Source organism: Pristiophorus japonicus, chromosome 15, assembly GCF_044704955.1.
Source record: "Pristiophorus japonicus isolate sPriJap1 chromosome 15, sPriJap1.hap1, whole genome shotgun sequence".
Taxonomy (NCBI): Eukaryota; Metazoa; Chordata; class Chondrichthyes; family Pristiophoridae; genus Pristiophorus; species Pristiophorus japonicus.
This window is the reverse complement of record NC_091991.1, coordinates 126,809,365-126,825,640: the sequence shown is the minus strand read 5'-3', so window position 1 is coordinate 126,825,640 and position 16,276 is coordinate 126,809,365. Positions and strand designations below refer to the sequence as shown.

The following is a 16,276-nucleotide window of genomic DNA, read 5'->3' as shown; positions in this document are numbered from 1 at the left end:
ACATTTACCTAAATTGTTTTGCCCATTCGCTTAATCCATTAATATCCCTTTTTAATGTTATGCTTCCATCTATACTGCTTACAATGCTGTCTGCCTCTGTGTCATCAGCAGACTTGGATATGTGACTTTCAAGCCCATCATATAACTCATTAATAAATGCGGTAAATAGTTGAGGCCCCAACACAGATCCCTGCGGGACACCACTAATCACATCCTGCCAATTAGAGCATCTGCCTATTATCCCTACACTCTGTCTCCTGCTGCTCAGCCAATTTCCTAACCAGGTCAATAATTTGCCTTCAATTCCATGAGCTTCGTCATTAGCCAACAGTCTCTTATAGAAACATAGAAAATAGGTGCAGGAGCAGGCCATTCAGCCCTTCTAGCCTGCACCGCCATTCAATGAGTTCATGGCTGAACATGCAACTTCAGTACCCCCTTCCTGCTTTCACGCCATACCCCTTGATCCCCCGAGTAGTAAGGACTTCATCTAACTACCTTTTGAATATATTTAGTGAATTGGCCTCAACTACTTTCTGTGGCAGAGAATTCCACAGGTTCACCACTCTCTGGGTGAAGAAGTTTCTCCTCATCTCGGTCCTAAATGGCTTACCCCTTATCCTTAGACTGTGACCCCTGGTTCTGGACTTCCCCAACATTGGGAACATTCTTCCTGCATCCAACCTGTCCAAACCCGTCAGAATTTTAAACGTTTCTATGAGGTCCCCTCTCACTCTTCTGAACTCCAGTGAATACAAGCCCAGTTGATCCAGTCTTTCTTGATAGGTCAGTCCCACCATCCCAGGAATCAATCTGGTGAATCTTCGCTGCACTCCCTCAATAGCAAGAATGTCCTTCCTCAAGTTAGGAGACCAAAACTGTACACAATACTCCAGGTGTGGCCTCACCAATGCCCTGTACAACTGTAGCAACACCTCCCTGCCCCTGTACTCAAATCCCCTCGCTATGAAGGCCAACATGCCATTTGCCTTCTTAACCGCTTGCTGTACCTGCATGCCAACCTTCAATGACTGATGTACCATGACACCCAGGTCTCGTTGCACCTCCCCTTTTCCTAATCTGTCACCATTCAGATAATAGTCTGTCTCTCTGTTTTTACCACCAAAGTGGATAACCTCACATTTATCCACATTATACTTCATCTGCCACGCATTTGCCCACTCACCTAACCTATCCAAGTCACACTGCAGCCTCATAGCATCCTCCTCGCAGCTCACACTGCCACCCAACTTAGTGTCATCCGCAAATTTGGAGATACTACATTTAATCCACTCGTCTAAATCATTAATGTATAATGTAAACAGCTGGGGCCCCAGCACAAAACCTTGCGGTACCCCACTAGTCACTGCCTGCCATTCTGAAAAGTACCCATTTACTCCTACTCTTTGCTTCCTGTCTGACAACCAGTTCTCAATCCACGTCAGCACACTACCCCCAATCCCATGTGCTTTAACTTTGCACATTAATCTCCTGTGTGGGACCTTGTCGAAAGCCTTCTGAAAGTCCAAATACACCACATCAACTGGTTCTCCTTTGTCCACTTTACTGGAAACATCCTCAAAAAATTCCAGAAGATTTGTCAAGCATGATCTCCCCTTCACAAATCCATGCTGACTTGGACCTATCATGTCACCATTTTCCAAATGCGCTGCTATGACATCCTTAATAATTGATTCCATCATTTTACCCACTACTGAGGTCAGGCTGACCGGTCTATAATTCCCTGCTTTCTCTCTCCCTCCTTTTTTATGAGGGACTTTATCAAATGCCTTCTGGAAGTCCATATAAATAACATCCATAGACATTTCCATGTCCACTACTTTAGTCACCTCTTCAAAAAAATTCAATCAGGTTTATCAGGCATGACCTACCTTTCACAAATCCATGCTGGCTCTCACTGATCAGCTGAAAATGTTCAAAGTGTTCATTCACTCTATACTTAATTATATGTTAGGCTAACTGGTCTATAATTCCCTGATTTCCCTCTCTCGCCTTTTTTTAAATAGCAGAGTGACATGTGCAATTTTCCAATCTAAAGGAACAGTTGCTGAATCGAGAGAACTTTGGAAGATTATAGTTAATATGTTCCACTTCATCAAGCAGGGCTTGCAGTTCAGACTCTGTGAAATTGTAACATCTTTTCTTTGCCTCTGTGCCAATGTCCTTGTTCATTCTTTGGCTGCCTCTGCCAGGTTGTCCTGTGTTAGACATTCTTGTAAAGTGACACTTAAACAGTCAGGAGACATTCAGCCAACTGAGTGAGCCAAGCACTGTTCCTTATTTACCTGCTGATACCACAACCTGCTGCTGTAATCAAAAGCCAGAACTCACTTGTTAAAGGATGCATTCTCATTTCCATCACTCCTGGATTATATGGTTTTACTCCACTTATTACTCCATTGGATATCTTCTCTTCTGCTTAGGCAGTCCTTCGGAGTCGAGGATGACTTGCTACCACACTAATATGAGTTCTCAGGTGACTGATGAGTCCAATGCGGGACCTACATTCTCTGTCACAGGTGGGGCAGACTGTGTTTGAAGGGACGGATGGGTGGGGTGATTGGGTTGTCGTGTTCTCCTTCCACTGTTTGCGCTTAGCTTTGGCGTGCTTCCGATGAAGAGACACAAGATGTTCGGCTCCTTTCCAGATGCTTCTCCTCCACTTTGAGCGGTCTTGGGCCAGGGATTCCCAGGTGTCGGTGGAGATGTTGCACTTTTACAAGTTGGCTATGAGGGTGTCCTTGAAGCGTTTCCACTGCCCACCTGGGACTCGCTTGCTGTGTCGGAGCTCTGAGTACAGCATTTGTTTTGTGAGTCTAGTATATCCATAGGATATACAGACAAACTGACCCCCAAAAATACTGGTATAAATAGCCATTTTCCATTGGTGTAAAAGCGATGCAACTCACTGTGTGGAATTTCTACGCCACTAAAAGCACGATCACAAATCTTGCCCTGTATATAATCTCCAATGAGCTTTATTAGCCCATCATCACAGAGTGCCCAGAACCATGACAATAAACATAAGTTCTTCATTGTTACTTTTAATTTTATAAATCTATCCAGGGGTCAAGGGAGATTCTGATGACAAATCTCATAAGAGTGGCATTTGTAACCTTTGTAAATAACTGTGAGTTGTCACTTAGCCTGATTTACTGTTTCTTAAGTCCCTTGCTTTTTTTTGAGTGTTAGCAATATTCATACTAAACTGTTTTAGATTAGTGTTTCGCTGAATTTACCTTGGTGTTTTGGGGTTCCTTTTCGCTCATTGATTTTTCTCCTTTTACGCTAAAAGAAAACCTGACAAAAACGATTTTAAATTGACAATAAAATGACTGTAATGATGCTTAGATATTGGTATTGAACAATATTGGTATCGTATCAGCTTGTACAGTATTGCTGTTCTACTAGATTGTATAATATTGGTATTCTTTAATATTGGTATTGTATCAGATTCAATAGTGATATTATAGTCAAGTATTGGTATTATATCAGATTGTATAGTATTGGTATGATATATCGGTATATCAAATTCTGTAACATTGGTATTGATACGTCCTTACTACACAGTACAAATGCACACGAGGCTCATGCTTGATAAAAGGTCAGTCTGTGACCTGTCCTTTATTCCTTAGCACTCAAGTGATGAAGGTGGTTGGAGCTTCCCCTTTTATATCTGAAGGTCCAGGTTAGGAGTGTCTCCCACCTAGTGGTCAGTGTTCTCACGGTGTACAACTTAGGTCAGTTTATACATGGGTTACAATGCTGGTTGAATACATGACATCACCTCCCCCCCCAAAGTCTTATTGGGATCACAGGTTGAGTCTCTCTGGTGGTTTACACTCCCTTGTAGAGCGCCTGAGTTGGGGCTCCGGTTGTTGGGCACTGGCCTGAGTGTCTGCTGTTTGCAGTGCCTCAGGCCTGTCCGGACTGTCCAGAGTGACTGGGCTCTCCTCCCTTTGGTTCCAGTGTTCGGTCACCTGTGGTGGAGTGAACTCTATATCGTGTTCTTCCTCTGCTTCTTCTATGGGGTTGCTGAACCTCCTTTTTCTTTGATCCACATGTTTGCGGCAGATTTGTCCATTGGTAAGTTTAACTACCAGAATCCTATTTCCCTCTTTGGCAACCATAGTGCCTGCGAGCCATTTGGGCACTGCAGCGAAGTTGAGGACAAAAACAGGATCATTTACATCAATACATCGCGCCATCGCATTCCTGTCATGGTAGTGATATTGTGACTGGCGCCTGCTCTCGATAATTTCTTTCATGGTGGGGTGTACAAGGGATAATCGGGTTTTGAGCGTCCTTTTCATTAATAGCTCTGCGGGTGGAACCCCTGTGAGCGAGTGTGGTCGGGATCTATAGGCCAACAGGAGGCGTGATAAGCGGGTTTGTAGGGAACCCCCTTGGAATCTGAGCATCCCCTGTTTGATTATCTGCACTGCTCGTTCTGGCTGGCCGTTTGAGGCCGGCTTGAACGGTGCCGTTCTAACATGGTTAATTCCATTGCCTGCCATGAAGTCCTGGAATTCAGTGCTTGTGAAGCACGGGCCATTGTCGCTGACCAAGATGTCCGGTAGACCGTGGGCGGCGAACATTGCCCGTAGACTTTCTACCGTGGCCGAGGATGTGCTTGAATTTAAAATGTCACACTCGATCCATTTGCAGTAGGCGTCTACTACAACCAAAAACATTTTCCCCATGAAAGGACCTGCGTAGTCCACATGGATGCGTGACCAAGTCTTGGCAAGCCATGGCCAGGGGCTAAGGGGGGCTTTCCTGGGCGCATGGCCCAGCTGGGCACACGTGTTGCACCTGCGAACACAAAGTTCCAGATCGGCGTCTATCCCTGGCCACCAAACGTGTGACCTGGCAATTGCCTTCATCATGACAATGCCCGGGTGCCCAGTCCCCATTCAGGACACATTTCTTGACTAGAGACAATAGCGGGTCTCTATTTGTCCAGACTTTAATCTGACGGGCTGTCACGGGTGAGCCTTCGCTTCCGAAAGCTTCAACAGCCATGACCATCTCAGCACCATGCTCGGTAGCCCCCTCAGTGGTGGCTAGTGGGAGCCGGCTGAGTGCATCGGCGCAGTTTTCGGTGCCCGGTCTGTGCCGAATAGTGTAGTCATAGGCAGCTAACGTGAGTGCCCACCTCTGTATGCGGGCCGATGCGTTTGCATTTATGGCCTTGTTGTCAGCCAAAAGGGACGTTAGGGGTTTGTGATCTGTCTCCAGCTCAAATTTCCTGCCAAACAGGTACTGGTGCATTTTCTTTACCGCATATACACATGCGAGCGCCTCCTTTTCTACCATCCCGTAGCCCCTTTCTGCCTGGGACAGACTTCTGGAGGCATAAGCTACCGGCTATAACTGACCCTTGGCAATGACATGCTGCAACACACACCCAACACCATAGGACGACGCATCGCACGTTAACACAAGTTTCTTACATGGGTCATATGTTCCAACAAACTGTTTACGCTATAACAAATTGCGTGCTCTATTAAAAGCCCTTTCCTGGCTGTCCCCCCAGACCCATTCGCGACCTTTGCGTAGGAGCACGCGTAGCGGCTCTAGCAGCATGCTCAATTTGGGAAGAAAGTTACCAAAATAGTTCAGGAGCCCCAGGAACGAACACAGCTCCGTCGTGTTACGGGGTCTAGGTGCTCTCTGGATCGCTTCCGTCTTGGATGCAGTAGGGCTGATCCCGTCTGCTGCTACCCTCATCCCCAGGAATTCTACCTCTGGAGCTAGGAAGATGCACTTCGCCTTTTTCAGTCGCAGACCTACCCGGGCCAGTCTGCGTAGCACCTCCTCCAGGTTGTGGAGGTGTTCTTCAGTATCGTAACCCGTAATGAGGATGTCGTCCTGAAAAACCACCGTCCCTGGAATCGACTTGAGGAGGCTTTCCATATTTCGTTGGAAGATCGCGGCGGCCGAGCGAATCCCGAACGGACATCTGTTGTACTCAAACAACCCCTTGTGTGTCGTGATGGTGGTCAGCTTCTTCAACTCACTCACCAGCTCCTGGGTCATGTAAGCTGAGGTCAGGTCCAATTTTGAAAAAAGTTTGCCACCGGATAGCGTCGCAAAGAGGTAGCGGGTACTGGTCTTGGAGTGACACCCGATTGATGGTGGCCTTGTAATCGCCACAGAACCTGACCGACCCATCCGCCTTGAGCACCGGCACAATTGGGCTCGCCCAGTCACTGAATTCGACTGGCGAGATGATGCCTTCCCTCAACAGGCGGTCCAATTCGCCTTCTATCTTTTCCCGCATCACATACGGCACCGCTCTGGCCTTGTGGTGTACTAGTCTGGCGTCCGGGTTTATGTGAATCACTACCTTGGCCCCCATGAAAGTGCCAATGCCGGGTTGAAATAATGAGTCAAATTTGTCCAGGACCTGTGAGCATGATACTCGCTCTACAGAGGAAATTGCATTGACATCGCCACATTTCCAGTTCATGACAGAAGCCAACTCCTCCCCAGTAGTGCGGGACCGTCCTCTGGGACAATTCAGAGTGGCAACCTGTTCTCCGAATCTTTGTGGGTCACGACTACCGTGGCGCTGCCTAGCACCGGAATGATCTGCTTTGTGTAAGTCCGTAGCTGTGCGTCAATCAGCGATAATTTTGGCCTCCTGTCCTTGGATGCCCACAACTTTTCAAACTGTTTGATACCCATCAGGGACTGGTTGGCACCCGTGTCTAACTCCATTGATACTGGGATGCCATTGAGGAGCACTTTCATCATTATCGGTGGCGTCCTGATGTATGAACTGTATACGTGCTCCACATGAACCCGCTGAACTTCAGCTTCCAGCGATTTCCCCCAGTGTCCATTTCTGCAATTTCTGCAGGTATTTTGCTCATCTCTGCAAACTCCGGCTGAATGTATGCCTCCACGCCTCCAGCATGAGTTGCGGTTTGAAACAAAAGGTCCCTTGCCAGTCGATCGTCCCTGACTGCCCCTGTTATTGTCCTTGAGTGCACCATTAACAGGTGTTGATGGCCCCATTACTGGCCGCATTATCCCTTGCAGTGGCGTGAATCGCTGTTCAGCTTGCCATTGTCTCTGTCGAACTCCCCCTCTGGGTTTGACTACATGTTGGGGCATGCCTGACTGCCCTTGTCTGCCTGGAGAACTGTGTGCTGCTTTAACAATGTTGAATCACTGTCCCAACCATTCCTTAACACAGTACCTCTCGTCTGTTCTGCTAGTGGCCATGCTCGCGTGGTTTAAATCCCAGTTTCTTGTCGCCATTGATACGTCCTTACTACACGGTATAAATGCACACAAGGCCCATGCTTGAGAGAAGGTCAGTCTGTGACCTGTCCTTTATTCCTTAGCACTCAAGTGATGAAGGTGGGTAGAGCTTCCCCTTTTATACCTGAAGGTCCAGGTTAGGAGTGTCTCCCACCTAGTGGTCAGTGTTCTCACAGTGTACAACTTAGGTCAATTTATACATGGGTTACAATGCTGGTTGAATACATGACAGGTATTATATATTATTAGTATTGCATCAAATAGTATAGTTTTGTTATAATATTCCATTGCATAGTATTGATTTTGCATGGTATTGATATATCAGATTGTGTAGAATTGATGTTGAATTTTGCTGTACAGAACTGTTACATTTCAATGCTGTTAGCACTTGCTGGCTTCACTTTATCGCCATCTTCTGGTTAGAGTACAATACACAGTAATCTTTCCAGTTTGCAATAATCTGCTTCTACATCAGATCCTGGAACCAACTGCATCTTACTGCTCTAACTGAATATAATATTGAGTGAAGACTTTATGTTGGACTTCATGGGCAATAGAGTAGACAAGGTTAAGGGGAACTTTAATAGAGATGTTCAAAATTATGAGGTGTTTTTAGATGGTGTAAATAAAGAGAAACTGGACACAGATTTAAGGGAATTGGCAAAAGAACCAGAGGGGAAATGAGAATTGTTTTAAATCAGCAAATTGTTACAATCTGGAATATATTACCTGACAGGGCGGTGGAAGCAGATTCAATAGTAACTTTCAAAGGGAATTGGAAAAATACTTGCAAGGGAAGATGTTGCGGGATAGGGTAAAGAGCGGGGAGTGGGATTCATTGCATAGATCTTTCAAAGACCAGGCACAGGCACAATGGACCTTCTGTGCTTTATCATTCTATGACGCTACGAATTCAGTTAACATTATGGTAGTCAAAAAAGATAATAGTTTTTCTTTCAAATTCTAATAATTAAGAATTATATTTAATCAATGCTATATGTAATTGTAGTAAAGAGGGAATGATGGAAATAAAACTGGGTGCAGTTTCTAATTAATCTTTATGTGTGGAGAAAGACTCAGCCGGAGTTTTCAATCCCTGGGCAGGCTGGGGGCGAGCACGTTCTTCCTACCATCCCACTCCTCTGAGCGACTTTCCGTTAATGGCGCCGATTAAGGCAGACCTGCGCGTTACCCAGCCCTATTAAATGGTGCAGGTCTGACTACGTCTTCGATGACTCATTTCCAGCAGGGTTATTTAAAGGTTCATCTAGGAGTGTGCAGGGAGGATCCATCACCAAGTGGTTATTCCTCAGCCTTGCAGAGATGGTTTCACAAAGACGGAGGGCTGCACCCAGGTTTTTAGGTGATTCCCTACATATTTTCATGAGAGAGAGTCAGAGCACGCAGGGAGGTCCTCTTCCCTGCTAATGGGCGCAAGAGACCTCCCCAGGAACTAAAAGAGCATGGCTCCAAATTGCTGGGGAGATGAACAGCAGGGATGTTGTCAGGAGGACCTGGGTGCAGTGACCAAATGCTTCAATGATCTCATTAGATCAGGAAAGGTGTGCGCAAAGCCACACTCAACCTCATCCTGCTGTGCCTCTCATCACATCCCCATCACTCTGCCTTCCCAAGCCTACTTCTGCACATCAGTACTCACATCAACATGCCTTACATGTCCATGCATCCCTCTCTCACTATCGACATATTCACCTCATCTCACTAACCACCCCTCACACTCACCCTCATCCTAATGCAATCATACCAACTAACACCACACAAGGCCATTTGGCATTGGCACTTTGGCAATGGCACCACACTCCCTCTTAGTCAGCCTCTAAAAACATAACCCACACACTCCTTACAATCTCTCTCATTCAAACTTCTCTTCTTTCCCTCCTTGCAGAAGAAATGAGGCCACAACAACAGGGAGAGGGAGAGAACCAGAGGTGGTCCTCCATCCTTCGCCACATTGACAGCAGCAGAGGTCACCCTGGAGGTTTCAGAAGTTGCAGAGCAGCTGGAGGTGGGAGACAGAACAAGGGGAACCTCTCAGCAACCTGATGACAGAATTCATCATCATCATCATCATAGGCAGTCCCTCGAACGAGGATGACTTGCTTCCACACCAAAAGGGATGAGTTCGCAGATGTTTCAATGAAGGACCCGATATTCCAGTCCTGAACTCCAGGGGTGGAAGATGCCTGTCCCTTAGACAAGTAAGCAGGTGTCACGTGGCAATATTTATTGTGCTTTCCATGTTCTGCAGTAATGCCCTTGATCGATGGCCACTGAGCTCCTGCCTCAGCTTGACAGACATGGTTCCCGAGCTGCGTGATTCCTGAGGTCATCCAGTGAAATTCAAAGGTCTGATTAAAAACACTTAAGGATCTGACAACATGGTATTAATGAGCTTAATTAGGTTGCTCGTCTCTGCCGTTCGGGTGCATGCCGCGCTGACAAACGCTCCCGAGTTAGAGGAACGAGACGGCGGGATGACGGTGCATTCCCGACACACTCCCATTTTTTGCGACTTTTACTCCCGACCCGCCTCCAAACCCGCACACATGGCAACATGAAAATCCCGGCCTCAAATCAAGACAGCTTCAGCTTTGGCTGAATTTTTAGTGTCAGTTTTTCAGTTAAAAACATTTAGAATGGAAAATGAATATGTTGTGCAATGGATGCTCAAACATCAATAGCTCCAGAGATACTCCTCAGCACATAGGAACAGGAGTCGGTCATTAAGCCCCTCAAGCCTGTTCCGCCATTCAATGAGATCGTGGCTGATCTGTGACCTAACTCCATATACCCGTCTTCGCCCCATATCCCTTAATACTTTGGGTTACCAAAAATCAATCTCAGATTTTGAGCTAGATTTTCAAGACTAAATTAAACAATTAAACAGTTGTCCTCTGAATACAAGCAGCAGTGAAGAACGAAGCAGAAAAGTGACAGGATGGACACAAAACCTGGATGAGAGGGAACATGTCAGAACATATACTTATTTCTGGGCACCACAACTTTGGAAGATATATTGGCCTTGGAAAGGGTGCAACATAGATTTACCAGAATAATACCTGGATTCCAAGGGTTAAATTATGAATTTAGAAGGTCAAGGGTAATTTGATTGAAGTTTTCAAGATATTAAGGGTAGATAGAGAGAAACTATTTACGTTGGTTGGCAAGTTTAGGAATAGTGGTTATCGCCAAAAATTAGAGCCAGGCCTTTCAGTGAAGTTAGGAAACACATCTACACGCAAAGGGTGGTAGAAGTTTGGAACAGCCGTCGATGCTGGGTGAATTGTTCATTTTAAATCTGAGTTTGATAGATTTTGTGAATCAAAGGTATTAAATGATATGGGGCGAAGACGGATATATGGAGTTAGGTCGTAGATCAGCCATGGTCTCATTGAATGGCGGAAGTGGCTCGAGGGGCTTAATGACCTACTCCTGTTCCTATGTTCCTACGACAAATGACTAAAATTAATATCTTCAAAGGCAATTACAGAGTCGTAATCTTAAGAAATAACAAGTGAGCTGATTTGAAGTAGATAAAGAATAATGTAGCAGAGAGGATCTATATAACCTGATGTTTGCATCACAATCCTCTCCTTTGCTGTTATAGCAGAAGTGGCACGACATGTGTTATATATATGAGATGGGAACATTGCAGCTGGTGCTGTTGATAAGAGTTGCCTTAATGGTTACAACACTGCAGGAGACTAATGGATGCTTTTGCTGAATTCCAGAGGATGTCAAGAAATACTTAATGGCATTTACAAATTACATTAGTTAGAAGTGGAAACATTTTGAAGTGTCCTTGAAACTCTTTCAATTCTTGGCAACCCACAAGCAGCATGGTTACACACAGGTGTTTAGCAGCTGTACGCAAGCATTCAGAGCCCAATGCAACACAATTATTACATTAAACTTCAATCTCGGAGCTTAGAAAAGTTGATTTTTAGCAAGATCTTAAACAGTAGTACCGTACTTAGCATCAGCCTGATAAATATTAATATTTAATATAGAAGTCGTGCTCTGAATCAATCAAAAGACATTACCTTCAGTTTTGTCAGCCTAAAGATGCTAAGCATGTTCTATCACCCAGCTTGAAGTTGAATAAACTTACAGAAGTTGACGAGGAGGAATTTGCTTTCTTTCAGTGCTCTGTCAAAATTGCCTTTGTTCAGCACAAGGACGCTGTGATCTTCTTTGATTTTGGGCTGCTTGAAGTTCTGCGCTTTGGTGTCATCTCGCTCCTTTTTGGTCTTGGCGCTGAGCTCAGCCCAGACGGCAGGTAGAAAGGCCGGCAATAAAAGCAGAAAAACGGAGATTCTCATTGTGGCCGTCAGCGAGTCAGGGCTGACAATCCAATCACTCTTTATTTTCCATTGGCACTGAAATTTAAAAAAAATCTCAAGATAGCCAGAGCAAACAACCCATGCACTTGTGCAGCTAAATTTGATCAACTGTTAAATAAACTTCTGCAATTTATTTAAAATATGATGAATCACTATTCTTTGACCTTGCCACAGATACAAGGTTACCTCTGCTGGTAATCTGAATCCTGATTTGTTCACTACCCACAACACTTACTATATTTGCACCAAAGCCAAGAGATGGAGGCTTTATTGGAAACGCATTTCTTACACTATTCTCTCTTGACAGTCTGACACAAATACTGTAGAATTTGAAGAGTCTTTCTCCTGTTAAGCAAACTTGTCAAACTTCAAGTGTTTGTTTTCTGCCGCATTACCTGTGAACATATCAAATGTGAGATTGCTGTTAAACTATTGGGGTCTGAAATTGCGCCCCGCTGCAAACGGGGAGCACCTATCATTTCTGAAAGTTTTTTCTCTGTCCCAATCTATGGGCTGCAGATACCGGAGAAATTCACATCTTTGTACAGGTGCAGCGTCCAAAATCCAGAGTTCCCGAATCCGGAATGTTCTGGAATCCGGACTCCAGACCGATTGGCGGCAGGGTCATCCGGAATCCGTAAAATGTTCCGGAACTCGACCTCGAGGTGTCGCCGCTGCCCAACCTCGGGCCTCACCTCGCCAGCCCGCTCAAACACCTCCTCCGTGATGGGACCCCGCCCGACCACCTCCTCTTCAGTGGGACCCCGCCCGAACAGCTCTCCGGCGGGGCCCCGCCCAGCCACCCGAACAGCTCATCGACAACAAGCACCACCCCTCCCCCCATTTCTGAAGTTCCGAAATCCGGAAATACCTGAACCTGGGCTCGGGTGCTTCCGGATTCGTGACGTCAGAAAGACGTTCCAAAATCCGGCAAAACGCAGAATTCGGAATGGCCTGGGTCCCGAGGGTTCCGGACTAGGGACGCTGCACCTGTATTTATTTTTGGCTCGGGGCGGTGTTCCGGTCCGCTTCGGAGAGGAAGTGCCCTCGGAGTGTGTCTGCCGCCCTGACCAATCATCAGCACCGTGCTCATGACATCATCACGCTGATGTGTCACAGCGTCTCTCCCCTTCAGTTAAAGGGGAGGCCCACTGTGAACTCTGCAGCCACTTCAGTGGCAAACACTGGGCCACCAGGGAGGGTTTCGGCCAGGCCAGTGACCTGGCACCCAAGAGGGGGTGCCAGTCTGCCTGTTGGCGGCCCGGCCGAACCCGGGGTCATAACTGTCCGCCCAATCTGACAGTTGGCCGACAAAAAAAAACATGGCGACGGCGGTAGCACAACCTCCCCTTTAAGGGTGGCCATGCTGCCAAGTTACAGAGAGTGTACTGACAGCAAAAGCTGTCAGGGCACCAACCGGCGGCAGGGCCACTCCCGCGGGGCAATTCCGGGAAAGGGGCAATTTCACGAGAGGCAATTTCGGGAAGGGGCCCCCGCCGGTCGGTAAGGGGTTGGCGCGTGCATGCCGTGGCGGGAAAACAGGTGGAGCGGTCCCCTACACTACTCCAAACCTGAGGGAAGGGCAATTTTCAAAACGGCAGCCCCTCCGCGGAGACTCGCGGCCATTCCGCACCGACCCGTGGCCGCCGCGGCCAGAGGCCGTAGAGAAAGGGGCAACTTCGACCCCTTGAAGTTTTCATCCACGATTGGGAAAGGAAAGGCTGATCATAAATAGCAAAAGTAAACAAGCTGTGAGAGCTCACAGGACTTCAGCTAAAAAGGGCGACTGCTGGTGACATTGAAAGTACTTGCCGCGCAGCCCGCTTACATTAAACCTGATAAAGTCTAATCACGTACGGTGTATTATTTCAACCAGTTTTATCTGGACATTTAGGGGCCGCAATTGCCCACCGCCGAAAACGGGGTGCACCTACCACTTATTGTTTCCGCTTTTTCGGTGGCTAAAGGGAATGGAGTGGTAATGACAGTGGTCATGGGCTAGTTGCAGCGGTGCGATGGGGGAGTGGCGTTTGGGCCGCCAAATCCCGCCTCTAACCAATCGATCCTAACGATGCAGTTGCTCCCTGGCCTTAAAGGGCCGGTTTTGCTGCTGTGTCTTGACTTCGGTCTGACTTGCTCAGAGGAGCTGGCTGCAGGGGCCTTTGAGGAGGGCCAGCCGCTTCAGCGATGCTGAGCTGGAAAGCCTGATGCAAACTGTGGAGGGAAGGAGCGGCTACTCTTCCCCGATACTGGGCAACCAATTAGAAGCGTAGTCTTTAAATTTCGGGTCCTCCATTCACCAGCGCACCGCCATCCAATGCAGGAAAAGGCTCACCGAACTTATTCAACTAATGAAAGTGAGAACATATTCCCCCAACTCCTTACCTTACACCTGCAAGACTCTCCTTCGCCTTAATTTCTTTCTCACCAACACTATATTGTTGTGTACGCATAAATAACTGACAAACTGAAGCAGGAGTGAAGTAACTTAAACCGTGTGCTTTATACAACAACCCAAAATGGTGTCCCCCAAACCGGCATGAACCAGCATGAGTACAGCAACTGTGAATAGTTCCCGCAGGGTCCTAATGCCCGTCTAGGGACTGGCAACTAACAAATAGAGTATGAACACAACATATATCGTAGCTGAAGTAGCATTTGATTGCTAAGACATGTATGTGCACACACTCCCAATGGAGGCTCCCTTGCATGTGAGATTCACAGATGCATGTAATGGACCCACACTTGCATTAATTGCCGAGGCCTCGGGAAATTCCGACTTACCAACCCTTCTTTGCTTTGCAGGCCAAGGTGGCGTGCAACCAGGGCCAGTGACAAGGCACTGGTGCGGGGGGGGGGGGGGGAGTCCGAAACTGTCGAGCTGCCTGATCTGGAGGAGAGGGTATAGCGGCTGATGGGCATGAATGTTGGATTCCCTGTGGCTGCTGGCTGATCGATGCCGTTGGGGGCAGCATGGGTTAAGTGAAGACCATCTCTCTCTGACAGTGCAATCGGCTCCCTGTCAATTGCTTCGGCTTGTGTGCATGCTGCTTGCTGCATGGTGCAATACGCCACCTCACCCTCACGGCCACGGCACCCCTTGTCCCATTTATGATTGCAGATGAGACTCTGAGTGTCAGCCAAGGCGAGACGGACACCCTTGATGCGACTGGCAGCCAGAGTCAGGAGGACACACTTGAGGCCCTGGATGATCTGGGCGGTATGTCTGATGAGGGAGACGGAGAGACGGAGAGCTCTGCCAACACCACCACGTCACTGCTTCCTACAGTCACACGCGCCAGCTCAGATACTGGCAGTACGCGGTCAGGTATCTTAGATTTAGGAGAGGGGTCTGCACTGGGTGAAGCACCGGCGTTTAGTGGGCTGCAGCATGGTGAAGGGAAAAGGGAACCTCGGCTGCCGTCTCTCCGGGGGGGTGCGAGTGTGCAACCGAATCCTGCTGAGGAGGACTCAGACGAGCCTATCGATCTTGGGGCTTATGAACAAAGGCTGGAGGCCAGGCACTCCGAGAAATGCAAGGGGTGCCCGAGAGCCTGTTGCAAGTGGTCAGGAGGAGTCCGCCTCCCGCATTGTGGACAACTCTGTGTACACCATGGGGCCCATCAGTGCCAGTGTGCAGACGATGGTGAACTCCCAGTCTGAAACAGGTGTTAAAATCTTAAAAAATGCAAGTAAGTGGCCTAACACCTGCTTGATGGCCCATTTATTGAATTGGCTTGCCCTGAAGCAGCCAATGTCGGACAGGCTGTGTTCAGCAACACCAGGTCTACATGCAGCCTAACCAGCTGTCCTTAAAGGACCACTACAGGCCATCAGCAAAATAGTAAGTTTTTAAAAAATACTTCCTTGAATGTGGAGCCGGGTGGAGCAGCTGTGCTTCTCCTTGCTCCACATTAGAACCAAGGTCACTGCCAGCCACTGCTCGCCTCCCCTTCTTGTTCATCGCTTCTTCCCTTCAGTTCCCCCCACCCCCCTCATATCCCAGTTGTCCCGCTCCTTCCCGGTCGCTTACTCCCCCTCTCTCCAAAGGCGAGTTCAAAGAAGTCGGATTGAGGAGGTTTTCAAAGATGGGAAGCGATGAAAGAAGACAGAAGGGTTCAGTGAGAATGCTGGGTCATGATGGCTGAAGACTCTGTCACTAAGATTAGAAAAGGAAATAACAATCACATTTAGAGTTTTGTTTTATTGGTTAAGGAGACTGAATGATGTCGCTGTAGTGAACGAACCACCGGTCTGTATCTGATTCCCTTATGAGGGATCCTGACAGATGGTGTCGACTCCTACGATAAGTGAATGGAAGGTGGTGGACACACTGGGAGCATTCACCATTTCGGTTTGGAGAAAGAGTGATCTTAAAGCACAAGAGCCATGAAGTATAACAGCTATCAGTTAAAGGTGATGCCTGGAGACTGAGACGTGGTGCTGTTGTATCTGGTGTGTTATGTGCCTCAGCAGTTTCCATCCAAATATCCAGGATATACATTTTTCAGCTTGGAAATTCGTACCATATATTTATAGGGCCCAAGTTTCGAGCCGCGCCTAAAACGGCGCAGCCCAGACCTGGACGCCCGTTTTTCGCGCCAGAAAGTGCGCCT

General features: G+C 47.5%; 1 protein-coding gene across 3 annotated transcripts in view; it reads right to left on the bottom strand.

Annotated features, from left to right (window-relative positions):
- Window positions 1-14,194, bottom strand: part of LOC139225861 (protein disulfide-isomerase-like) — a 50,988-nt gene extending 36,794 nt beyond the window's left edge. The window contains exons 1-3 of one of the 3 annotated variants that reach the window (XM_070856719.1): window positions 14,046-14,194; window positions 11,896-12,055; window positions 11,429-11,696 (exon numbers count right to left, since the gene is read on the bottom strand). In XM_070856719.1, the coding sequence (XP_070712820.1) occupies window positions 11,429-11,639 (211 nt within the window). In that variant the 5' untranslated portion in view covers window positions 11,640-11,696; window positions 11,896-12,055; window positions 14,046-14,194. The remainder of the gene's footprint in view (window positions 1-11,428; window positions 11,697-11,895; window positions 12,056-14,045) is intronic. The other 2 variants (XM_070856720.1, XM_070856718.1) reach the window with 2 other exon arrangements.
- Window positions 14,195-16,276: the final 2,082 nt, after the last annotated feature.